The sequence below is a fragment of the Choloepus didactylus genome, chromosome 2, assembly GCF_015220235.1.
Source record: "Choloepus didactylus isolate mChoDid1 chromosome 2, mChoDid1.pri, whole genome shotgun sequence".
Classification (NCBI taxonomy): Eukaryota; Metazoa; Chordata; class Mammalia; order Pilosa; family Megalonychidae; genus Choloepus; species Choloepus didactylus.
The window spans coordinates 158,277,033-158,303,716 of record NC_051308.1 but is presented as its reverse complement, the minus strand read 5'-3'; the positions used below and the strand labels follow the sequence as shown (position 1 = coordinate 158,303,716).

General features: G+C 39.4%; 1 protein-coding gene across 2 annotated transcripts in view; it reads right to left on the bottom strand.

Annotated features, from left to right (window-relative positions):
* Positions 1–12,773: 12,773 nt before the first annotated feature.
* MCOLN3 (mucolipin TRP cation channel 3) overlaps positions 12,774–26,684 on the bottom strand; it is a 31,686-nt gene continuing 17,775 nt past the window's right edge. For both annotated transcript variants that reach the window (XM_037826750.1, XM_037826751.1), the window contains 7 exons: positions 24,065–24,164; positions 20,179–20,291; positions 19,946–20,095; positions 16,863–16,964; positions 16,642–16,764; positions 15,687–15,893; positions 12,774–14,126 (listed from right to left, as the gene is read on the bottom strand). In XM_037826750.1, the coding sequence (XP_037682678.1) occupies positions 13,992–14,126; positions 15,687–15,893; positions 16,642–16,764; positions 16,863–16,964; positions 19,946–20,095; positions 20,179–20,291; positions 24,065–24,164 (930 nt within the window). In that variant the 3' untranslated portion in view covers positions 12,774–13,991. The remainder of the gene's footprint in view (positions 14,127–15,686; positions 15,894–16,641; positions 16,765–16,862; positions 16,965–19,945; positions 20,096–20,178; positions 20,292–24,064; positions 24,165–26,684) is intronic.

The window sequence follows — 26,684 nt, the reverse complement described above, 5'->3', positions numbered from 1 at the left end:
TTTTGGAATCTCTCTGCCACTGAAGCTTATTTCATTTCCTTTCACATTCCCCTTTTGGTCAAGAAGATGTTCTCCGTCCCACGATGCCAGGTCTACATTCCTCCCCGGGAGTCATATTCCACGTTGCCAGGGAGATTCACTCCCCTGGGTGTCTGATCCCACGTAGGGGGGAGGGCAGTGATTTCACCTTTCAAGTTGGCTTAGCTAGAGAGAGAGGGCCACATCTGAGCAACAAAGAGGCATTTGGGAGGAGGCTCTTAGGCACAATTACAGGGAGGCCTAGCCTCTCCTTTGCAGCAACCGTCTTCCCAAGGGTAAATCCTGTGATAGAGGGCTCAGCCCATCAAACCACCAGTCCCCTATGTCTGTGGTCAAGTTAGCAACCATCGAGGTGGGGTAGGCCAATACCCCTGCATTCTCCACAGGCTCCTCAAGGGGGCTCTACATATTTTTTTCCTTGTTTTTTTTAACTTTTTTTTTTTCTTTCAAATCAACTGTATGAAAAATAAAAAAATTTAAAAAAAATTAAAAAAAAAACATGCAATAAAAGAACATTTCAAAGAGACCATAACAAGGGAGTAAGAAAAAGACAAATAACCTAAGATAACTACTTTACTTCCAACATGTTCCTACCCTACCCCAAGAAAGTTACCTAATATAGCAACATTTCTGTGAACTTGTTCCTACTATACCCATCAGAAATTAATAGACCATAGTCATTCCTGGGCATTCCCAGAACGTTAAATTTACCCATGATAGCTTATCTGTTCTTCTTGGATTATTGTTCCCCCTTCCTTAATTGCTCTCTATTGCTAGTTCCCCTACATTCTACATTATAAACCATTTGTTTTACATTTTTCAAAGTTCACATTAGTGGTAGCATATAATATTTCTCTTTTTGTGCCTGGCTTATTTCGCTCAGCATTATGTCTTCAAGGTTCATCCATGTTGTCATATGTTTCACGAGGTCGTTCCTTCTTACTGCCGTGTGGTATTCCATCGTGTGTATATACCACATTTTATTTATCCACTCATCTGTTGAAGGACATTTGGGTTGTCTCCGTCTCTTGGCCATTGTGAATAATGCTGCTATGAACATTGGCATGCAGATATCTGTTCGTGTCACTGCTTTCCAATCTTCCAGGTATACACCGAGATGTGCAATCGCTGGATCGAATGGTAACTCTATATCTAGTTTTCTAAGGAACTGCCAGACTGACTTCCAGAGTGGCTGAACCATTATACAGTCCCACCAACAATGAATAAGAGTTCCAATTTCTCCACATCCCCTCCAGCATTTGTAGTTTCCTGTTTGTTTAATGGCAGCCATTCTAACCGGTGTGAGATGGTATCTCATTGTGGTCTTAATTTGCATCTCTCTAATAGCTAGCGAAGCTGAACATTTTTTCATGTGTTTCTTGGCCATTTGTATTTCATCTTCAGAGAACTGTCTATTCATATCTTTTGCCCATTTTATAATTGGCAAATTATAAAATATAATTGTACTATAATTGTACATATATATATATATGTACATATATATACATATATATATATATGTACATATATATAGTACAGTATATAATTGTACTATTGTCATTGAGTTGTAGGATTTATTTATATATGCAAGATAACAGTCTTTTGTCAGATACATGGTTTCCAAAAATTTTTTCCCATTGAGTTGGCTGCTTCTTTACCTTTCTGAGAAATTCCTTTGAGGTACAGAAACTTCTAAGCTTGAGGAGTTCCCATTTATCTATTTTTTCTTTTGTTGCTTGCGCTTTGGGTGTAAAGTCTAGGAAGTGTCCGCCTAATACAAGGTCTTGAAGATGTTTCCCTACATTATCTTCTAGGAGTTTTATGGTACTTTCTTTTATATTGAGATCTTTGGTCCATTTTGAGTTAATTTTTGTGTAGGGTGTGAGGTAGGGGTCCTCTTTCATTCTTTTGGATATGGATATCCAACTCTCCCAGCCTAATTTGTTGAAAAGACCTTTATGACCCAGTTCAGTGACTTTGGGGTCCTTATCAAATATCAGTCGGCCATAGATCTGGGGGTCTATCTCTGAATTCTCAATTCAATTCCATTGATCTATGTGTCTGTCTTTGTGCCAGTACTATGCTGTTTTGACAACTGTGGCTTTATAATAAGCTTCAAAGTCAGGGAGTGTAAGTCCTCCCACTTTGTTTTTCTTTTTTAGAGTGTCTTTAGCAATTCGAGGCATCTTCCCTTTCCAAATAAATTTGATAACTAGCTTTTCCAAGTCTGCAAAGTAGGTTGCTGGAATTTTGATTGGGATTGCATTGAATCTGTAGATGAGTTTGGGTAGAATTGACGTCTTAATGACATTTAGCCTTCCTATCCATGAACATGGAATATTTTTCCATCTTTTAAGGTCCCCTTCTATTTCTTTTAGTAGAGTTACGTAGCTTTCTTTGTATAGGTCTTTTACATCTTTGGTTAAGTTTATTCCTAGGTACTTGATTTTTCTAGTTGCTATTGAAAATGGTATCTTTTTCTTGAGTGTCTCTTCAGTTTGTTCATTTCTAGCATATAGAAACATTACTGACTTATGTGCATTAATCTTGTATCCCGCTACTCCGCTAAATTTATTTATTAGCTCTAGTAGCTGTATTGTTGATTTCTCAGGGTTTTCCAGATATAAGATCATATCATCTGCAAACAATGACAGTTTTACTTCCTTTCTGATTTGGATGCCTTTTATTTCTTTGTCTTGCCAGATTGCCCTGGCTAGCACTTCCAGCACAATGTTGAATAACAGTGGTGATAGCGGGCATCCTTGTCTTGTTCCTGATCTTAGAGGGAAGGCTTTCAGTCTCTCACCATTGAGTACTATGCTGGCTGTGGGTTTTTCATATATGCTCTTTATCATGAGGAAGTTTCCTTCAAATCCTACCTTTTGAAGTGTTTTTATCAAAAATGGATGTTGGATTTTGTCAAATGCTTTTTCAGCATCTATTGAGATGATCATTTGATTTTTCCCTTTAGAATTGTTAATGTGTTGTAATACATTAACTGATTTTCTTATGTTGAACCATCCTTGCATGCCTGGAATGAACCCCACTTGGTCATGGTGTATGATTTTTTTAATGTGTCTTTGGATTCGATATGCAAGTATTTTGTTGAGGATTTTTGCATCTATATTCATTAGGGAGATTGGCCGGTAGTTTTCCTTTTTTGTAGCATCTTTGCCTGGTTTTGGTATTAGATTGATGTTAGCTTCATAAAATGAGTTAGGTAGTGTTCCATTTTCTTCAATGTTTTGAAAGAGTTTAAGTTAGATTGGTGTCAGTTTTTTCTGGAAAGTTTGATAGAATTCCCCTGTGAAGCCATCTGGCCCTGGGCATTTATTTGTGGAAACATTTTTGATGACTGATTGGATCTCTTTGCTTGTGATGGGTTGGTTGAGGTCTTCTATTTCTTCTCTGGTCAGTCTAGGTTGTTCATATGTTTCCAGGAAATTGTCCATTTCCTCTACATTATCCAGTTTGTTGCCATACAGTTGTTCATAGTATCCTCTTATAATTTTTTAAATTTCTTTGGGATCTGCAGTTACGTCATCTTTTTCATTCATTATTTTGTTTATATGGGTTTTCTCTCTTTTTGATTTTGTCAGTCTAGCTAGGGGCTTGTCAGTCTTGTTGATCTTCTCAAAGAACCAACTTTTGGTGATATTTATCCTATTGTTTTTTTGTTCTCTATGTTATTTATTTCTGCTTTAATCCTTGTTATTTCTTTTCTTCTACTTGGTTTAGGATTGGTTTGGTGTTCATTTTCTAGCTTCTTCAGTTGATCCATTAGTTGTTTGATTTCGACTCTTTCTTCCTTTTTAATATATGTGTTTAGTGCTATAAATTTCCCCCTCAGTACTGCTTTTGCTGCACCCCATAGGTTTTGGTATGTTGTGTTCTTATTTTCATTCGTCTGTATATATTTAGCAACTTCTCTTGCTATTTCTTCTTTAACCCACTGATTGTTTAGGAGTGTGTTGTGCAACCTCCAGGTATTTGTGAATTTTCTAAGTCTCTGATAGTTATTGATTTCTAATTGTATTCCATTGTGGTCAGAGAATGTGCTTTGAATAATTTCAATCTTTTTACATTTATTGAGGCTTGTTTTATGTCCCAGCATACGATCTATTCTGGAGAAAGTTCCGTGAGCACTAGAAAAGTATGTGTATCCTGGTGATTTGGGATGTAATGTTCTATATATGTCTGTTAAATCTAATTCATTTATCAGATTGTTTAGGTTTTCAATTTCCTTATTGGTCTTCTGTCTGGTTGATCTATCTATAGGAGAGAGTGATGTGTTGAAGTCTCCCACAATTATTGTGGAAATATCAATTGCTTCCTTTAGTTTTGCCAGTGTTTGTCTCATGTATTTTGTGGCACCTTGATTGGGTGCATAAACATTTATGATTGTTATTTCTTCTTGTTGAATTGCCCCTTTTATTAGTATGTAGTTGCCTTCTTTGTCTCTCAAAACATCCCTGCATTTAAAGTCTATTTTACCTGAGATTAATATTGCTACACCTGCTTTCTTTTGGCTGTAGCTTGCATGAAATATTTTTTCTATCCTTTCGCTTTCAATTTCTTTGTGTCCCTGTGTCTGAGTCTCTTGTATGCAACATATTGATGGTTCATTTTTTTAAATCCATTCTGCAAATCTATATCTTTTAATTGGGGAGTTTAATCCATTTACATTCGATATTTATAACCATGAAGGCATTTCTTGAATCAGCCATCTTATCCTTTGGTTTATGTTTGTCATACATATTTTTCCCCTCTCGCTATTAATATCCTTTAATGTACCCATACCGAATCTCTTTAGTACTGAACCTTTCTCCAAGTCTCTCTCTCTCTTTTCTTTGTTTCTCTGTCTGTAGGGCTCTCTTTAGTATCTCCAGTAGGGCAGGTCTCTTGTTAGCAAATTCTCTCAGCATTTGTTTGTCTGTGAAAAATTTAAGCTCTCCCTCAAATTTGAAGGAGAGCTTTGCTGGATAAACTATTCTTGGTTGGAAATTTTTCTCACTCAGAATTTTAAATATATCATGCCACTGCCTTCTCGCCTCCATGGTGGCTGTTGAGTAGTCACTACTTAGTCTTATGCTGTTTCCTTTGTGGTGAATTGCTTTTCTCTTGCTGCTTTCAGAACTTGCTCCTTCTCTTCCGTGTTTGACAGTGTGATCAGAATATGTCTCAGAGTGGGTTTATTTAGATTTATTCTATTTGGAGTTCACTGGGCATTTATGATTTGTGTATTTATGGTGTTTAGAAGATTTGGAACGTTTTCCCCAACAATTGCTTTGAATACTCTCCCTAGACCTTTACCCTTTTCTTCCCCTTCTGGAACACCAATGAGTCTTATATTCGGACGTTTTATATCATCTATCATATCCTGAGGTCCATTTCGATTTTTTTGATTTTTTTCCCCATTCTTTCTTTTGTGCTTTCATTTTCCATTCTGTCATCTTCCAGGTCACTGATTCGCTGTTCAACTTCCTCTAGTATTGTACTATGAGTATCCAGAATATTTTTAATTTGGTCAACAGTTTCTTTAATTTCCATAAGATCATCTATTTTTTTATTTAGTCTTGCAATGTCTTCTTTATGCTCTTCTAGGGTCTTCTTGATATCCTTTGTATCCCGTACTATGGTCTCATTGTTCATCTTTAGTTCTTTGATTAGTTGCTCTAGGGACTGTGTCTCTTCTGATCTTTTGATTTGGGTGCTTGGGCTTGGGTTATCCATATCGTCTGTTTTTTTCATATGCTTTATAATTTTCTGTTGTTTTTGGCCTCTTGCATTTGCTTAACTTGATAGGGTTCTTTTAGGATTTGTAGACGAATTGAGGTCCTTATCTCTAATTTATCAGATCTACAGCTTCGTGGAGTACACTTTCTCTAACTAACCAGCAGGTGGCATCCATGAGCCACCTGTTCTCCATAAGCCAGTTCTCCCCGCTTTGCCTTTGTGGTGAGTGGGGAGTGAGTCTTGTGGGATCCAATTGGTGTACCACGCTTGCGTGTGTAGTTGGTGTTGCCCGCCCTGTATATGGGGCGTGTGTCTGGGCGGTCAGGGTGGGTGGCTCTAACAATCAAATCTCCCTGGTGTTCCTGGAGTTTTAAAGCTGCTGCAATAGTCTAATCCTTCAGTTCAGTCCTGCCACAGTTTGTCTCTGTCACTGACCCACAAGTCCTTGGTATTGGCGTATGGCTCCTGAGACTTGCAAGTGAATCCCTCTTCCAGGCCGTGCACCCCTTTGTCCTCTGTTGAGGGATGACTGTGCTATGTCACAGATGAGTGCCGCCCCCCAGGTGGTTCTGGGCTGCTGGGCTGTGTAGGGAGGTTCCCAGTCTGCTGAAATGATGGCTGAATGGGGCTTTGTTAATTCACACTGCTCCACTTTCCCAACTCTGGGACAACCAGCTGAGGGTGCAAGGAAGGCTAATGTCCATGCCCAGTTTTGTGGTGTGTGCCTGTTATTTGAAGCAATTCCGTCACACTGGGTTGTCTGGGGCAGCTCTGGGCTATGGGGCTGGCAACGGGCAGGAGTGTTTCCTGTCCACCAGGATGATGGCTGTGAGCGGACACCCCCTTTTCTTGGGAAGTTGTGGTGTTTGGTGAATTTTCTCAGCCACTGGATTATTGCCTTTTGTCTCAGAGCTCTCTTAGTTCTGCTCTTGTCTTGACCTGCCCAAATTGCAAGTCTTTGATGCTTTCTGTATTGGGCTTCTTAGAGTAATTGTTTTAGAAACAGAAAAAAAAAAAAAGATTAAAAAAAAAAAAAAAGCCCCCCTCGAAGATCTAATGGGTTATTGAAATGCTAAGAGACAAAGCAATTTGGGCCATTAAGGAAAGATCCAGGGGGCAGAGAGATCAGTTTTTCTTCAGGATTTGCATATGAGCCTCAGGACCTGAGCTCTGCCCTTCCCCTTTCTATGTTCACCAGAACTCCAAAAATCCTCCGCTTTTATTTTGGAGTTTTTCTTACTGTTTTTTGCTATGCCTGTCTCCTCTCTGCTGGGCTGGCTGCTCTCAGATTCTCTGGTGTCTAGTCTCAGTCTATCTATGGTTGGAGTTTGGATCAGTAGAATGAGTTTCCGATAGGAGCTGCCACTGCAGTTCTCCCTTCTCGTTCCCAGCGCTGACGGCCCCTCCTCGCATGGGACTGAGCCTGGGAGGGAGGGGTGAGGGTCCCCTGGCTGCAAAAACTTACAGATTTTGCTGATCTCAGCAGTTCGACGTGTTCATGAGTGTTGTATGAAGTATGCCCAAAGTCAAATTGCTCTGTGGTGTCCAGTCCACGCAGTTCCTGGCTTTCTACCTACTTTCCTGGAGGAGTAACTAAAACATACAGCTCACCAATCTGCCATCTTGCCCCGCCTCTGATTCCAACCCCCATTCATTCTTTAGATTACATATTTGCCAGATGTGAATATTCTATATTCAGTTGCTTACTAGAGATAAAAGCTATAGCAACTTCATCCAATATGTATTGCAGTCATGTGGCCAATGATCAATCTTAGCAACTCCTGCCCAGGAAACTGTGTCTGTGGTCAGTATTTGCCACATCTTTTCTGCAGTTCTGTAAAGATGGGCCACAGCCATTACTCCACAGACTATATCTTTGTGCTCTGCCTCATCTCCTCAGTCCCCCTCCACAATACAAAGCACGTCATTCATCCTGAGAGTACTAGAACACTAACAGAATTAGAAGTGTTGTCACTCTAAGTCTAATCCTGTTCTGCAAAGATTAGACATTTGAAGGAATAGTCTTTGGTGACCACCAAAAAGAAATACTAAAAAGAAAATTAAAATTCACCAAATTGAAACTCAAACCAGTCACAACTTAAAGATATTTATTCATGAAAATCTATACACTAGCCTATGATAGTTGTAATGTCTTCCATAAACTATAAGGAAATGCTTAGAAATGTGTTTTCTTATACAATAAAAGTATTTTACTTCATTGACTTTATCAATAAAATGTTACTATTAATTTTTCCCTTTTCTAAAAAAATAAATTAACAGAGGGAGGACAATAAAGTAAGGATTCTTGACTTAGGTTTGTAAATTTAATGTTTGTGTATATATATCTGAATTAAAATATGCAACTTTGATATAGTACTTTAAATGTTAGTACTTAACATTCAAAATGAAACAAAAATACTGAAAGATTCAGCTAAATTAAGATAAAGATAATTCAGAAATGGTATCCTGTGACAAAAAGATTAAAACTTATTATGTATTAGATATTTTAAAGCTTTATTAAAGTGATAGAAGAAAATAGCATTTGAATTATTTAAAGAAAATGTAGCATCAGCAGAAACAAAGATTATCTAAAAATGATTATAACCAACCACAGAAATCCTAAAATACCCATTTTGATGCCTATAAACCCATCCACCTGGGTTTTCTTTTGAGTAATGTGGCCAGAAATAGAAGACCAGTCTGAACCCTAATCCTTATGGACAGTCTCTAATTTGTAGCTCCAATACTGGGATTCACCTGTTCTTGGTCCAACTCTGGGCCATGCCACCAACATGACCACTTGTACCAGAGTCAACTTGTGTACCTGGTAAAAAATGCAGATTCCCAACCTCTACCTCAGACTTGACAAACAATAGTCTCTGGTGGTATTGATTGGAAATGTGCACTTTTAATAAGACCCTCCAGCGATTCTTATGCTTACATGCTTGAGAATCATTCTGTGGGGTAGATGGAGCAGAAAACCTCACTTCCAGATAAACTGACATCACTAATGAAAGTCCAGTCTCGATCTCCCTTTGATCTTCTGGCTAGAAGCCAGTCTATCCTAGGAGAAGAAATGACCTCCATTCTTGTCTTCTTCTTCCAAATACCCTGACATTCCTCATGTTACATTTAAGAGGAATGCTAAGATGACAGGCCCATAATTTATCTGCCTACCCATATCAAGTCATTGTACTGGTTTGGGGACAGTTCAAAAAAGTTAGTGTTGTTTCTTTCAGGAAATAGTAGAGCTATCTCATGGGCATCATTACTGAAAATTAGATCTTGGAATTCATCAGGGACTCCTGCCACAGTGAGAAAGCTTGGAGAATCAGGAAAGACACAGGAAGGCACCAAGCCATGGGCCATAAGCCCATAGCAGAAACACTGGGCCCAACACTGGGTCAGTGGCTTCATATTTCACTGAAGTATTATTGCCAGTCTAAAACTCTCACAAGGAGTCAAGAAAATGACTTATCAGATAATAAACATGATTTCAAAATTCACATTGCATACTAGTAAATTCCAAAAATGATTGTGATGCAAATACTAGGACAAAGCCAGAAAAAAAATACTTACCTGGTGGTTCAGATTTTTCATTTTTTAAAAGTCACAGGAGATACAAAAATAGCTTCCATCCATTGTAAAACCTCAGATTTTAACACCTAAAGTCATTTTTATGGGCATTATTATGATTAAATGCTATTATAATTAGGCCTATGCTATTTGGCCCTTAAACAAAAACAGAGATTAAAAAATCAATTTCCTGCCAAAAAAAAATGTTTACTTTAAGAAAACCTTTATTGCACAACATCAGATTTGTTTTTATTTTAATAAATAGCACACAAAACAAAGATTCATTTTGTAAAAATCCCTGCAAGTTCTAATCAGCAGCCTGCAAGGAAGAGAATTAAGAACTTTGTTTCTGAGTTATCTTAAGGCACACCTTGCCCACTTCTTTTTTTTTTTTTCTTTTCTTTTTTTCTTTTGAAATAAATTCAAAGTTATAGGAACAGTTGCAAAAACAATACTAACCCCACACAAAGAATTCCATCATACCCTGACCCCACTCCCCTGATAGCTCAATCCACCAACTTTAACATGCTGTCACATTGCTATTTCTTTCCCTCCCTCCCTCCCTGTCTATCATCCATCTATTGCTCTGTCTTCTGAACATATGAGAGCTAGCTGCACACATCCTTGAACATACACTATAATTCACGTATACACTTCCCATGAACAAGAACATTCTTTTATGCAATCCCATTAAGCGCAGCTAAGAAGTACAACAGGTTCAACAATGATACAAAGCTTACATTCTATATTTCCTTTACCTTATGTCTCAACTGTGTCCCTTTGAGCCACCTGTCCTCTATCCTCTAATTCCATCCAAGTTCATCCTTGGCATTCAATCATCTATTTAGACTGTCTTTTTTTTTTTTTTTTTTTTTAGTTGTGGGAATATATATACAGCCTAAATCTTCCCATTCCACCCCCTCCCTAGCCTTCCATTAGTGGGATTAATCACCTTTAGAATGTTGTAATGCTCTTTCCCACCATTCATTACTAGAAATTCCCCTTCACTTCAAACAGCAACTCCACCCTCATTTCTTAACTCCCCATTGCACCATCCCCCATTTCTCTTAGCCTGAACTCTACAATTCATCTCTATGGTTACATTCTCTGATAGTTTCTTTGTGTTTGCTGTGGGGGTTAAAATTAACCTCTTATATCCATAACAATCTTGTTTTTCTTTGATACCACCTCCACTGCAATAGGACACATAAACTATGTTCCTATACTCCTCCATTCCCCTACCTTTATATAGTTGTATAAAATTACATATTTTACAATGAGTTCAAAACCACTGATTTGTCATTAGGGTTTGTGTAATTTATATCATGTAGGAAGTAAATAATGGAGTTACAGTTCAAAAATTATTGACTTCTATTTGTATTCCATTGTGGTTGGAGAATGTGCTTTGAGTATATTCAATTTTTTTTTTTTTTTAATTTCTTGAGGCTTGTTTTATGTCCCAGCTTATGGTCCCTTCTGGAGAAAGATCCGTGATCACTAGAGAAAAATGAGTGTTCTGGTGCTTTGGGATGTAAGGTACTATATATTTCTGTTAAAATTCTCTATATCTCTTTCTTCCTTCTGTTGTTTCTCTGTTGGTAGGGTTCCCTTTAGAATCTGAAGTAGGGCAGGTCTTTTATTGGCAAAGTCTCTCAGGATTTGTTTGCCTGTGAAAAATTTAAGCTCTCCCTCAAATTTGAAGGAGAGTTTTGCTGGATAAAGTATTCTTGGTTGGAAAATTTCTCTCTCAGTATTTTAAATATGTCATGCCACTGCCTCCTCGCCTCCATAGTGGCCACTGAGTAGTCACAACTTAGTCTTATGTTGTTTCCTTTGTATGTGGTGAATTGCTTTTCTCTTGCTGCTTTCAGAACTTGCTCCTTCTCTTCAGTATTTGACAGTCTGATCAGAATATGTCTTGGAGGGGGTTTATTTGGATTTATTCTATTTGGAGTTCACTGGGCATTTATGCTTTGTGTATTTATATTGTGTAGAAGGTTTGGGAAGTTTTCCCCAAGAATTTCTTCGAATACTCTTTCTAGACCTTTACCCTTCTCTTCCCCTTCTGGGACACCAATGAGTCTTAAGTTTGGACGTTTTATTTTATCTATCGTTTCCCTGAGATCCATTTCGATTTTTTTTTATTTTTTCCTCCATTCTTTCTTTTGTTCTTTCATTTTCTGTTCTGTGGACTTCTAGGACACTGAGATGTTGTTCAGCTTCCTCTAGTCTTGTATTGTGAATATCCAGAGTCTTTTTTAATTTGGCCAACAATTTCATTTATTTCCATAAGATCTTCTATTTTTTTATTTAGCCTTGCAATGTCTTCTTTGTGCTCATCTAGGGTCTTCTTTATGTAGCTTATATCCTGGGCCATGGTCTTCTTGATGTCCTTTAAATCCTCTGCCATGCTTTCATTCCTTGATTGTGTTTCTTTGATTAATTCTGCGAGGAATTTCGTTTCTTCTGATAACTTGATTTGTGTGTTTGGAGTTGGATTCTCCATATCGTCTGGTTTTATCATATGCATTGAGATTTTCTGTTGTTTTTGGCCTCTTGGCATTTGCTCTCCTCGACAGGGTTCTTTTAATTTGTAAAAAAAAAAAACCTATCTAATTTTTCAGAAACACTGTTTGGTGACATACACTTTCTCTAACTAACCAGCAGATGGCGTCTGAGAGTCACCTATACCTCTCAAGTCAGTTCTCCACCTTGTCCCCTCGTTATATGGGGAAACGATTCTTGTGGGGTCCAGCCAGAGAACTCAGCCTGGGTGTGTTGCTGGAGCTGTCCGCCCTGAATGCGGGGCACTTGTACAGGTGGTCAGGGAGGAGGGACAGCTTCAATATTCAAATCCCCCCAGTTCCCGGAGATTCAAGGCTGCCACAAGAGTCCAAGCCTTCATTTCATTTCAGCGCAGCTGCTCTCTCTCGATGACCCACAAGCCACCGGACTTGGCGTAGTGTCTCTGGGATCTCCAAGCAGGTCCCCCTGCCCAGCCGTGATCCTCCAGGACCTCTGGCAAGGTAATGCTGTGCTACGTCATCAGCGTGCACCATCCCTCAAGGGGAAGCCCCGGGCCGCTGGGCCGAGACGGCTCGCTTTCAGCCTTATGCAAAAATGGCCGAACGGGGCATCTCCACACCCCCCTCCTTGCACAGTTCCTCCTTCCCAGCTCTCAGACAACTGGCGGGGCTCCGGGCTGTGGGCACGGCCCCAGGCAGGAGTTTGTCCAGCCCTCCCAGGAACGAGCTGCTAGCCACGGGGATTCTTTCAGCTTCTGGCTCTCCGCTCCATTTCCCCGGCCCCAGGGATATCTGCAGCGGGCTATCTTCCAGGCCAGACACCGAGAGGCCGGCCCAGCCCCCTCTTGCTGTGTTTTACTGCATGTTTCCCATGATCGCACCTGCAGCTGATCGCACCTGCAGCCACTCCTGGCTTTTCCCCTTTTTTCTTTTCTTTCTTTTTTTTTTTAATTAAAAGAGCCCGTTGGTTTCCAGATGCCAAACCCTGGTTTCCCCGGATCGCCGCGCGGCTATTGGACTTTCAGACAGCTTACTCACTCGTTTCAGAATGCAGACTCTCAGTTTCATGAAGCATACAGCCCCTGGGAACTAGCAGATCTCATCCAGCTGGCACATCACTGTAACCGGTATTCTGGGTCACTCTCTGGTCCTTATCTAGTGTTTTCCACGGAGGTGTTCCTTAGCCCTGTCTCGCCTAGCCGCCATCTTCTAGGTTCTCCTGCCTACTTCTTTTTAAATGTTGAGCATAATTGTTTTCCAAAATATTTTCAACGTGAGTTATACAACATCTCCCTGTGAAACCACAGCCCCTGGCCCAAAGTGATACTCCCCTTTGCCCTGAGACTGAATGTGCCTACGAAGGGCACAGTATAATACATGGTTTTCATAAGACTAATAAAATAATAATTGTTGGAATGAATATACAATCGGTATGGAGTTTAATTTTCATATATGTAAAAGATACACTTTCAACTTTAACACTGAAGGAAGAGGGAAAACTTTCATAAATGAGTACTAGAAAACCTGACCCCCTTCAGAACTAAGAGCAGAACCAAATTGCAATTGTCCTTCAGAACGAAATATTGGACAGCTTGCTGGTGATGGTTGTCTCTTTAAGATATGATTTTAAAATGCAAATATTACTGGGTATACAGAAACCATCCCCACTCTCTTAGAGATGGGTCCCTGAGAGGAGTTCAGGCCAGGGTCAGTGAATTGTCTAAAGACACTGCCAGACGAGGGATTGTTTTCACTGATGACACACACACATTAAGGCAATAGCTGGAAGCAAGACTGTAAGTGCCTGAGTAAAGAGGGATAAAGAACATATTCTAATGCTATAACAAAATAAACAAGAAAAAACAAGAATCCATAAATCTCCTCAGCAAAGTTTGTTTTCAACAACAACAACAAAAAACAAATCCAGGAAAAAGATGTAAAGACATTAAATATTGCTTTCAAAAATATACATAGTTCAGGATGAAATCTAGATATCAATTGGTTCAAATGATAATTTGTCTATGAATATAACACACCTGATTTTAAAATATTCATATAGTTTCCCATCTCAGTTGCACATTATATTTTTCTCTAGAGCACAGATAAGCTTGATAGCTACTTTTTACAACAGCAGAATACAGATACTGCCTGGTCATTTTGCAATTTGTATTTTCCAGAGTTGGGTAGATCTTTGCACTCTGATATAAACACGTGAAGTTCCGTCTCTGGGAAGCCATCTTGTTGGTAATGCTATACAGAAGAATAAAAAAAGTCTCTCATTAATAAGTCCCTTGAAGACAGCTTTATCTCAAATTCAAAACTTTGGCAAGGGAGAGGATCATACTTGTGGGATAGTTTAATCACCTCCAAGTATTTTCAGGCAGATGTAGCCTCGAGAGCCTGTCTTAGGTTTTGGCTGAGGCAAAGTGGGTCTGGGATGCTGCAGTTACCCTCCTGGGCTCCCTTCTCCAGGTCTGGTTCAACTCCAAATGAGAATGTTGAGTCTGAGGCTGAGCCCTCCTTCCGGGGAGAATCGAGCCAGTCCCATCCCAAGTCTGAGAAGCTCATCACCCCTCTGCCCTGCAGCCCCCAAACATTCAGGCCAATCTGCAGCAGGCACCTGGAAAGGCACCTGGTTCTGGCCACAAGAAGCCCAGCTGATCTGGAATAACAGCGGTGTGGCTGGAGCTGGCAGGTGGGCTCCCTAGCCTTCTCCTGAAGACCTCAGCATAGCCTAGGATGCTTCTGGCTTGTTCCAGCTGTCTCGGCAAAGATCCTTTCCAGCCTAAACAGCCTGTTGGAATCTCTCTTCTGGGCAGGCAGGTTGTTTAAGGGCCTCATATGTATATCACTTTGGCGCCTAAGATCTCTAGGGCATGTCCTGACCAGAAAGGATCAGAAATAATTTAGCCTGCCCATTGCCAAGTGCTCTGAGTCCATGGAAAGAGGTTAACAGCTAAAATACCACCATATGAGTCAAGTTTGTGTCATTGATAGTTGTCAACTGTCACTCTTTTAGAGATTTGGGGTGTCACCCACAAATAACATATCGTCTTCAGCACGCCGAATTTTTAGAGCACCATGGGGAGGGATTTGGACAGTTACTATTGTATTTCTTCCCTCGCCTTGGTGACCCAAAACACACATCTGCCAGGCAAGTACTGAGGAGAGGGAAGGGGACAGCCAGTATTGGCTCAGGAAGGATGAAGATGGTGCCCTTGAATCATGAGTAAGGTTTGCATAATTAGCTCCAAGCCATGGTCTTCTTCTCTTTCTCCCTGGAGCCAATCACATGGCCTCATGTTTTCAAATCTGATCTCTTGCTGTGTAAAGCATGCATGGTTAGGATTTGACAAGGCAATCTCTTTACTGTTCTAGAAGCTGGCCCTCTTAGGGTTATGCCATACAGAACTTTGGCAAAGAGTAAAGGGTTCATTTACAGCACAAAACCAAATGAAGAGGCAAATTTTTCTTAATGACAGCTGGACTAAAAAGTTCCCCACAAAAATTTGACCTTGTGAAATGCCATCTGTTTTACTCACCCTATTCCTACTGACCCTTACAATTCTATTAAAAGGATAAAAAGCTTGCTTGAAAAAGCATAATTACTTAGAGAAAAAACTTTCAGCCTTGTAAAAATCATATTTCTCCTTCATTTTTTGTTTTGCAGTCTCTAAAACTGAGTTCCTTTTTCCCTACCCTAAAGACATCAACAGTCTATCAACTTTTTCCCGTCTTAGGTACTAAATTTTATTGCCACTATATAAGTTCTAGAACAACACTGCTTCTTATGACTCTTGATAAACCTACCTTAATTGTTTCATATGTATCAGTGATCAGTGCAATGAAAAGACTTAAAACCATATATATAAAAAGACTGATGAATGAGTAGAGGTAAATTCTGCTAAACAGCCAGACCAAGTAACTTTTCTGCTGCATATTTGCAAATGTGGCAAACATGTCGTCTCCATTTATCAGAGAAAAAAGACACTCAGAGACTATGTTCAGAGAACGGAACTGGAAAAAGAAAAAAGAGAAGTTCATTTCAATCTACAATCCTTCCTTTGGAGACTTCATTCACAAAACCATATTAAAAATAAGGGGACCCAGTATTCCAAGTTACTTCTTTCAAACAAATAACTGCAGACACATAAACATGTATAAGCCTACTATTTCTCCTGGAAGAAGCGGCTCCTTCTTGATGCTTCTTTTATAAGAACAGCCTGAACTGAAGGCAGAAAGGGCCAGCTTGCACCTTCAGCACTTTTCTGAGTCAAGCCTTAACCCTCCTCCTTATCTTCATAAAAAATGCTTCTGCAGTGATACCAAAGTCCCAACCATGGCTGTTCCTATATCTTGTGTTAAAGTTCACTCCTTTTAAGATAATTATATTTGCGACGATAGCTCTAGTGCAAAATTTGCCAATTATTGTCTGCAAGTTTTTCCCTATGTTTTTATAAAGTCACATTTTGTGAATGCTGATATAAATAGCCTGTTCTAATACATATTGATAAATCAAATTGACTAAACTTGATTTCATTGTGATAAAAAGCATTTAATTATCTGACATATACCAAAAAGGATGTGAGGCAGCTGAGTGAAACCATTATTCTCTTAAGTTGGTCATGCCTTATCAGTTTATAAATATGGCAATAGATACACAGCCTTCAACATTACAAGACTGAATAACATTGGAATTCATTTTTTAAAAGTCACCAGCACTATTCTAAGAGTGTGATACTATCAGGAAAAAAGTTATCAGTACCTTCTCATGGTAAGGCCCCAGCACAATCCATCCACAGAAGCAATAGCCTAAATAAATCATAGCCGCACAGCAGCAGAACCTGACGACACTGGGCAGCGCTGCCTGAAGGGTCAGAATAAGGAGCTGGGAAAGAAAGAGAGGTCATTAGAATCACTTTGTCCTTCACCCAAAGCAGTGCAGTAACTTTGAAAAAGGGCATGGAGATCCACAGAATTCCTTACATTGTACTTCTGAAAGAAACTGAGGTATCGGATGACTCCAAGCCATACAAGCATGGTAGAAGTCCCAAGAAGGATGCTACAGACATCGTAACTCGTTAGACTCTACAACAGAGTGGGGGAAAAGTCAGATTATGCAGTGGAAATTCACTCAGGCAGGAAATACTTATTGAGAACCCATGGGCCAGGCACTGTTCTAGGTGTGAAGGCTAAAGCAGTGAACCAAGAGACAAACTCCCTCACCTCACGGGGCTTACATGCTAGTCGGGGGTGGGGAGGAACAATGGAAATAAATTAATGAAACATTGGTACACTGGCTGATGATAAAAATTGAGAAGTCAGGGGAGGGGTAGGGAATGGGTATGGGGGTTGTATTCTTAAATAGGGTGATCAGAAAGGTCTCACTGAGAAGACGGCATTTGAGCAAAGACCTGAGGGAGTGAAGGCGCAAGCCAAGCAGAAACTAGGGGGATCCGGGTATAGGGACCAGCATGTGTAAAGGTCCCAAGACACAGGGTGCCTAGCAAGACAGTGAGTCTGGCAGGTGTGGAGTGACTGATGGGCAGAGAATGAGGTAACAGAGGTTGAGACGGCCTTATGACTATGTTAACAACTTTGTCTTTTACTCCAAATAGGTTGGGGAGATTACGAGCTTTAACAGAGGAGTTGGCTACTGTGTTGAGAACAGATTGTTGAGAGGGTTTGGGAGAGTGAGGATCATAGCAGGGAGGCAAGTGAAAAGACCACTGCAATGCTACAGGTGAGAGCTGACGGTGTGTGCTGGTTTGAATGTATCATGTTCCGCAGAAAAAGCCATATTCTTTGATGCAGTCTTATGGGGAAGACGTTTTGGTGCTGATTAGATTTGCATGGAAATGCACGCCACCCAACTGTAGGTGATAACTCTGATGAGATATTTCCACGGAGGCATGGCCCCACCCATTCAGGGTGGGCCTTGATCAGTGGAGCCATATAAATGAGCTGATGGGCAGAGGGAACTTAGTGCAGCTGTGAGTGTTGTTTTAAAGAGGAGCTACAGCCAAGAGGGACACTTTGAAGAAAGCACAGGAGCTGCAGATGAGAGAGAGTTTGAAGACGGCCGTTGAAAGCAGACTCTTGCTCCAGACAAGCTAAGAGAGGACAAATACCAAGTGCAACTAAGAGTGACATTTTTGAGGAACTGCAGCCTAGAGAGGAACGTCCTGGAAGAAAGCCATTTTGAAACCAGAACTTTGGAGCAGACGCCAGCCACGTGGCTTCCCAGCTAACAGAGGTTTTCCGGACATCATTGGCCATCCTCTAGTGAAGGTACCCAATTGCTAATGTGTTACCTTGGACACTTTATGGCCTTAAGACTGTAACAGTGTAACCAAATAAACCCCCTTTTATAAAAGCCAATCCATCTCTGGTGTTTTGCATTCCAGCAGCATTAGCAAACTAGAATGCGGTGGCTTGGACCAGGCTGGTAACAATGGAGGTAATAAGGGGATTTCTAGAGACAGACCTAACGGTATTTCTTCTTGGATTAGATGTGGGGGAGAAGAGATAAGAGTAAGACAGGAGTCCAGGATGAATCTATGGTTTTTGGCTTGAGCAACTGAAAAGAGAAAGCCTATGGGAGAAGCAGGTTTGGATTGTGGAGGTGGGGGTTTTAGAAGTTCCGTTTTAGAGATGTTAAATTTGAGAGGCCAAGTAGACATTCAAGTGGAGATGTGGAATAGACAGATGGATATTTGAGTTGGGGAAGAATGCCAAGCTGGAGATAAAGATTTGGGGATCATTGGCATTTAGATAGTATTTAAAGTAATGAGATCACCGAGACAGTGAGTGCAGAGAGAAAGAGAAGATTTCCACGAACTGTCATGTTAAGAGGTTGGCAAGATGAGGAAACAGCAAAGCAAACTCAGGAGACCAGCCAGTGATTTAGGAAGATAACCTGGTAACTGTGGTAGCTAAGTGGAAAAAGGCAGTGATCAGCAGTGTTAAATGCTGCTGATAGGTCAAGATGAGGATATATAACTGATTATTGGATATAGCAACATGGAGGTCATTAGACCTTGACAAGAACACTTTCTATCGAGTTAAAAATCTATCCTGATGATATACACTACAGTCACATGTAGTAGTGGCTGCTTGGTGTCGACCTAAACCCATTCTCTCCTTCCTGGGCTGCACTCCTCAGCTCCCCTTGTAATTAGGGGGAACTAAGTTCTCTCCAGTGGGATATGAACAGAAATGATGTGTGCCACTCTTGAGCCAAGGCCTAGAAGACTGTGGGGGAGTGTCTGCCATACCCATCTCCCCTTCTTATAGACCACAAAAGAAAGAAACTCCTATCTTATTTGAGCTGTTGCATTTTGGGGTCTCTGTTCAGGAATCTGAACCTTAACGGGCTCCCTCAGGTGATTCCTACTCATACTCAGGGGTAGTCAAGCCTAGTAATCCATCATTTGAGTATAATATTAGTTATTTATTTGATCTATTGCTTTGGGGTGGGGGGAAGGTTGCTTCCTGGGCTAAGTTAGTCCTAACTTAAAATTGATTTTCTGTTGACCTACAACTACTATAACAAAAAATTTTTTAATAGGTGACCTTGTAACACATCAATGGAAAAAGTGAGAAAATGGAACATTCTTACATTGAATGTACAGAGGAAACAATTGCAAGCACTTGCATTAGTATCTTGACCTCACTATGCATTTCACTCCACTCTTTTTTGTTGATGATTCTAGCATTTCTTGTAAGAATTAAAAAACCTCTTACCCTAGTTAACCTTGTAACTTTGGGATGTGTAAGAATTCACAGGCCCCACCTCAGAGTTCTATTTCAGTAGGTCTAGTGCAGGGCATTTTTAACAGCCATCCACATGATTCTGATGCAGTGGCTTGTGCATCACACTTTGAAAAACTGCCTAGAAGGCTTCCTGGCCAGATTTAAGAAAATTGCTGTTATTAATTTTCAGGTTTACTCAATACAAGGTTTGGAATAGATTGTTTACACTGAAAATTCTCAGACTCTGGAAAAAAATCAATTACTACTAATCTCAATCTGACACTAAAGATAACATGAACAGGAAAATATTTTACCTTAGCTTCAATTTCCATTTTCAGAATTGATCCAATGATTGTCAACATATCACTAATAACAATCATAATGTACCATCCATTGACAAATTCCATTTGATCAGAAACAGAAACTTCCTTCTTATAATGGAGGTGGAAAAAATTGACAAATTCCTTTAGGGAAAAGAGGAGAGCCACAGTAAATTTCTCTGTCCATCAAAATGTCAGTAGAATATCTAGAAAGCAGCAACCCCTACCTGCTGAAGCTGAAACCCTTTAATCACAGACCGAAGGCAGAGGATTAACGAAGTCAAGCATGTCAGAATGACAAAGGCATCAAAGATCATTGTGTAATGAGTGTTCTTCTGAACTGGAAAGAAAGAGGATTACTTGTTTACGTAGTGGGACCTTAATATGATGACATCTACTTGTTTTTTAAGGTAATTTAGATAATTCAAGTATTCTTTTCACAAGGATAGCAAAGAGAAGATAACTACTAGTGTTTTGTATTCAAGTTAGTATTTAGAGAAGATTAAAAGTCCTTGTAAACATTACCACAACCATCAATCAAATATTTAATTATCAGCTTCTGGTCTTTCTGTATATCCTGTTAAAATATAGATTTATTGCGATATAATTATTTTCTAAGCACCCATTCTGTGCCAGACTTCCTTCCAGATTCTGAGGATCCAGTAGTGAACAAGATAAATAAAATAGACAAGGCCTCTGATTTTATGGAATTTCTATTCTATTCTTTTATAGAGGTAAATGAATAAAATACTTTCATATAGAAGTGGTGTAAAAAAAATAAATAATAAGAACCAACGTGTTGTTTAGTTATTATTTGCCAGGCATCATTGTAAGTACTTTGCATTCGTTTACTTATTTAATCCTCACAAACGCAGTGATGGAAGCATGAAAAATCCCACTTTGCAGGTGAGAAAACTGAAGCACAGAGAGGTCACTAACTTGCCCCAGGTTACACGTCCAGGGAGTAATCAGGATTGAAACCGTTGCCACCTGTCTCCAGCATCCATCACTGTGATCACTATGTCTCAGTTGTTCTCAGCATCCCTTGGGTGTTAGAAATGAAAAATCTCAGGCCTTACCCTGGAATGACTGAAACAGAAACTGTTTTCGCAAGCCCTCCAGGTATCACTAAAGTTTGAGAGCCAATGCTTTGTATGATGGAGGATTGTGTGGGGGGATGGGGAGAAGAGAGCCTCATTTATATTGCGTAGTGAGAAAAGGCCCCACTGAGGAGGTCTTAAATTTTAACTGAGACCTGAGTGACAAGAAAGAGCCACTCATGCAAAAATTCCAGAGAATCACAAATGCAAAGGACTGGCTGGCATGGGGGAAGCCAGGTGAAGCGAGGCAAGCAGAGATCTCAGCCATTATATGCTGAGCTTAGTTTTATTAAACAAGTTAGACTGGTCTATACCGGTAAAAAAAAAATGAAGTACTTAAAATTATTTCTGAAATGAAGCATCCCATTCATGGTTGCCAAGGGGCATCTAACTGCTACACAAATGTCTAAATCTACTTTATAAAAATTTAAAAACAAATATTTGAGAGCAAATCTGTGTGCCAGGCTTTCACACACTCTCATTTTCCTACCCTAAAGGGTATGGAAAAATAGTACAATTTTTACAGAAAATGAAACAGGCTGGAGAAAACAAAAGTTTGTGGCTCAAGAGCCTCGTATATTTGAAGTTCCCATTACTCTCTCATTAATACTTCTGAACTTGGCAAATAAATCCGTAGAAAACCCTAAAGCAAGGATTATCCAAGTCTGGTCTGAATAAGGACTACTTACACGTTTTTAGGCCCTATCCTAGACCTGCAGACTACCTTGTGTTGTGCTGAGGAAATTGTATTTTGACAGGTAACCAAGATAATAATTCTGTTTACCAGAACCTAAGGACCTAATCATTAAATCCAGCGCAACAACTCTGAGAATTGAATCTTAAAGCATAGGTTATCAGGGGAAGGCTCAGTGTAAGCTCTTACAGCAGTCACAGCTATTCATGAGTTCTACCAGTTATTTCTAAATTCTGAGATGCTGAGCTCTTTGTGTGTAACCCGGTAGGCCTCTGGAACTTTGGGTATCTGTGTGACACGTGAGACTCAGAGCCAGAGTTCAGCAGCTATGAACATCAGCATTACTCCCTACAGCAACTGTTTAAAAAGCTGAAAAGTTGGAGATATGAATGAAGCAGATATGGTTAGGACTAAGGCAAATCAGACTAAAGAGTAAAGGACGATATTGACAGTGTTTTAAAACTTCAACCTCTGTGTGACACCAAAGGAAGAGATGTTTATTGGTGCAAAATCTATATTTTCTGTAGCACACTGTATAATTTAACTTGTATGGTTGGTTTATTCAAACCCCATAATTACATGGAACTTTGATAGTGAGTGAGATCTGGTTAGTCTGTACAGGTTAATGTGAAGTCCCAATAAATCCCAAAGTAATTTGGGCAGAAAATAAAAATATATTTGCAAAGCCCTCTTAAGGGACTGGGGAAACATGTGAAAATATTATTCCCCACCTAGGGAATTACTAATATTCTCACAAGCATTGGGGGCTACCAACTTAGAAGGCCAAGCCCTCGATCTTGGGGCTTGCCCTTATGAAGCTTGTTACTGTAAAGCAGAGGCTAAGCCCACTGATAATGGTGCCTAAGAGTCACCGCCAGAGAACCTCTTTTGTTCCTTAAATGTGGCCTCTCTCTCTAAGCCAACTCTGCAGGTGGACTCACTGCCCTCCCCACTATGTGGGAGACGACTCCCAGGGGTGTAGGTCTCCCTGGCGACATGGGACATGACTCCCTGGGATGTGCCTGCATCCGGCATTATGGGATTGAGAAAGCCTTCTTTATCAAAAGGGGGAAGAGAAATGAAACAAAATAAAGTTTCAGTGGCTGAGAGATTTCAAATGGAGTCAAGAGGTCACAGTGGAAGTTATTCTTATGTGCTATACAGATATCCCTTTTTAGTTTTTAGTGCATTGGAATAGCCAGAAGGAAATACCTGAAACTGTTGAACTGCAACCCAGTAGCCTTGATTCTTGAAGACGATTGTATAACTATGTAGCTAGCTTACATGGTGTGACTGTGTGATTATGAAAACCTTGTGGCTCACATTCCCTTTATCTACTGTATGGACAGATGAGTAGAAAAATGGGGGCAAAAATTAAATGAATAATAAGGAGGGATGGAGAGGATGGGATGTTCTTTTTTACTTATATTTTTATTCTTATTTTAATTTTTTTGGAGTAATGAAAATGTTCAAAAATTGATTGTAGTAATGAATGTACAACTATATGATGGTACTGTGAACAACTGATGATCCATTGTGGATGATTGTACATGAGGTATGTGAATATATCTCAATTAAACTGAATTTTAAAAAGACTGACAAACACACATGTTCTTATCTTAAGAAATGAAACATTATCAAGTGCAAAAAGAAAAGTTCAGTACAACATACCATTAACTCTTTGGAGGGACTAGAAAATAAGATAAATTCTTTCTGGTTGTCTTTCCAGTTCAACTCAAAAATTCTCAACTGTACTCAGTCAATACCTGAATTCTTGTGTATTTCTAGGAATAGACCCTGTCCTCATTTAGCCTACTTTTTAAGCTGATGGCAGACAATTATAATGTGAGGGATGTTTCAGGATCAAATCCTACTTGCCTTTTCCCTGACTGTATGATCAAGGCATTGCTTCTGAGCTTCAGTTTCCTCATCTGTAAAACAGAGATGTTGCCTATCTTGAGGATATTCTAAAGTATCAAAATGAAGAAAATATAGGTGAAAGTACTTATAAATATGCATTCAATAAATATTGTTTTGGGTATATGTGGTTTTTTAGTGAAGGACTCTGAGTATTTTTTGGTGAGGAGTAGGAAAATGAAAGTACATAGAGAAGGTAGGGAAAGTTATTTCTATAGCTAATAACAGTGTATTTCCTGGATCATCAGATATCTACAATAAGTTGATCTATTTACAGAGAATTAGGGACTTGGGAATGGTCCAGTTCTTTCATTTGATGTTCCACATTGTGCTGTGCAGTAATTTAATAAAAATTTACATTATTTAATAACATTCTGAGAACAAATAAAGTTTATCATTTACTTAATCCAGATACATGCCAGTCTTCACATTCTCTGATGGAAACATCATTATCTAAACTTATTTTAATTCTTCCACTGTGGGCCATATTGTCAAATGTTATCTGTGAAGAACAGAAAATGGGTCAAAAACATACTTACAGTTTTTAAGACAACACACCTCTTTGCATTAATTAGAAAACAATCCTCTCAAGGAGCATGAAACCTAGATTCTCATTCCTGACCAGTTGCTAACTCCATTCAATCTTGGGTGGCTCCCTTTATTTCTCTGTGAAATGAGAAGGTTGAACTAGATCTTCTATAGAAGTCCTGTTTTTCTAGGACCAGTTCTGAACAAGTTATAAAACAAGGATGCTCCCCCCTCCTTTTCAAGCTAAGTACCTCTAGATACCCATCTGGTATGAGCAAGAGTTGACACAGCTACTTTCCCCCAACACCCCGCCTGCTCAGGTATAGATTTTTAGAGCTATTGCTCTTCTTACTGATGTTGAGTTTCATTATTTCAGTTTTGAGACATTTCAGGCAGAACTTTTTCAATTTTCATTCTGGGTCTAGATTTCTTAGTCCCTGTTATGGATTAAATCATGTCCCCACAAAGATATGTTCAAGTCATAACCCCCAGTCCTATGGATGTCAACTCATTTGTAAACAGAATCTCTGAAGATCCTATCAAGACGAGGTCAAATTGAATCAAGGTGGACTTTCATTCAATATGACTGGAGTCCTTAGGAGCAGAGGAAACTTGGACACAGGTGGAGGAGGAGACAGAAAGAAGATGGCCATTAATGAAGAAAGAGATTGAGTTATGCTGGCAAGCCACCACCAGAACACAACAGAACTTCAGAGAAAGCAAGATCCTACCAACACCTTGATTTTGGACTTCTAGCCTCCAGAAATGTCAGACAACAAATTCCTGTTGTTTAAGTCAACAAGTCTATAGTATTTTGCTACAGCAGCCCTGGCAAACTAGGACAGGCACTCTAGCACCACATGTATTACAAAGGACATACGTGATAGGGAGTCACCAGCTATGTCTTGCTTCAAGGATAACATCAGGACCCCAGGAGAACTAATCTGCCTCTTGAGCCAGGCTGCAAGCAGCACAAAGCTATGCCAGAACACCTTCCATAGTCCTTTTAGTTAGTGTCTTCCATTTCTAACTCCCCTCTCCTTTCCCCATGCAGAGACAGGGAAGATAAGGTAAGAGAATTAGATTTTTTTGTTGTTGTTGTTTTTGTTTTTTGTTTTTTGTTTCTTGTTGGTTTGTTTGTTTGCTTGTTTTTGCTTTCTTGCCCAAAAATGACCCCAAAATGACACAAAGGATAGAACTGGTAGACAATGATATTAAATGTTGTTTTATCTGTTTCCCACATGCTCATGAAGCTAGAGAAAAGACTGAGCATATGAAGCAGAGATATGGAAAATATTTAAAAGATCCAAATCAGACTTCTAGAGACAAAAAACTAAAATGTCTGAGATGAAAATATACTGAATGGGATTAACAACAGATTAGATATTGCACAAGAAAAGATTACTGAATGTGAAGACATAGCAATAGAAACTCTCAAAAATGAAACACAAGAGATAAAGGAAACTGGAAAATAAAGCAAATTAACAGAGCACTAGTGAGCAGTGGGATAACTTCCAGTGATCAAATATGCACACAACTGGAATTTCTGAAAGGTTGCAGGTAGGGACAAAAAAAATTTTGAATAAATAATGGCTGAATAAATTTCAAATATAACAAAAACTACAAACTCACAGAGCCAAGATGATCAAGGAAACCCAGAGACAAGAAACACGAAGAAAATTACACCAAAGCACACCAAAATAGAATTGCTTAAAATCAGAGATAAAGAGAAAAATCTTGAAAGCAACCAGGGGGGTAAAAAAAAAAAAAGACACATAATATAAAGAGGAACAAAGATAAGGATGGCAGCAGATTTCTCATCAGAAAAAAGGCAAGCTAGAAGAGCAACATCTTTAAAGTTATAGGTCAAATAATGTCCCCCTAAAGATATTTTGGACTCTTACTCCTCAGCGCCTCAAAATGTGACTTTATTTGGAAATAAGTTTCCTTGCAGATGGAATTAGGAAGTAAAAATGAAGTCATACTGGAGTAGGAAGGGCTCTTAATCCAATAGGATTGGCGTCCTTATAAGGAGGGGAGAAGAGACACAGACAGAGACAGAGAAGATGGTAGTGTGACAACAGAGGCAGCGACTCAGTTATGCCACAACCCAGGTAAAGCCAAAGATTGCCAGCCACTGCCAGGAGAGAGGCATGGAACAAATGCTGCCCTACAGACATCAGAGAAGGGGATCCAGAACTGTGAGGCAGTATGTTCTGCTGTGTTAAGCCACTTAGTTTTTGGTACTTTGTCATAGCAGCCTTAGGAAACTAAGAGAAGAACTGAAAGAAGAAAAAAAAACTGTCAACATATAATTCTGTATCCAGTGAAAATTCTTAAAAATTAACAGGAAATGCACAACTATGTAATGTTACTGTGAACAATCAAATGTACGATGTGTTTTGTATGACTGTATGGTATGTGAATATATCTCAATAAAATGAATATAAAAAAAATTAACAGGAAATACTTTTTTAGACATATAACAGCTAAA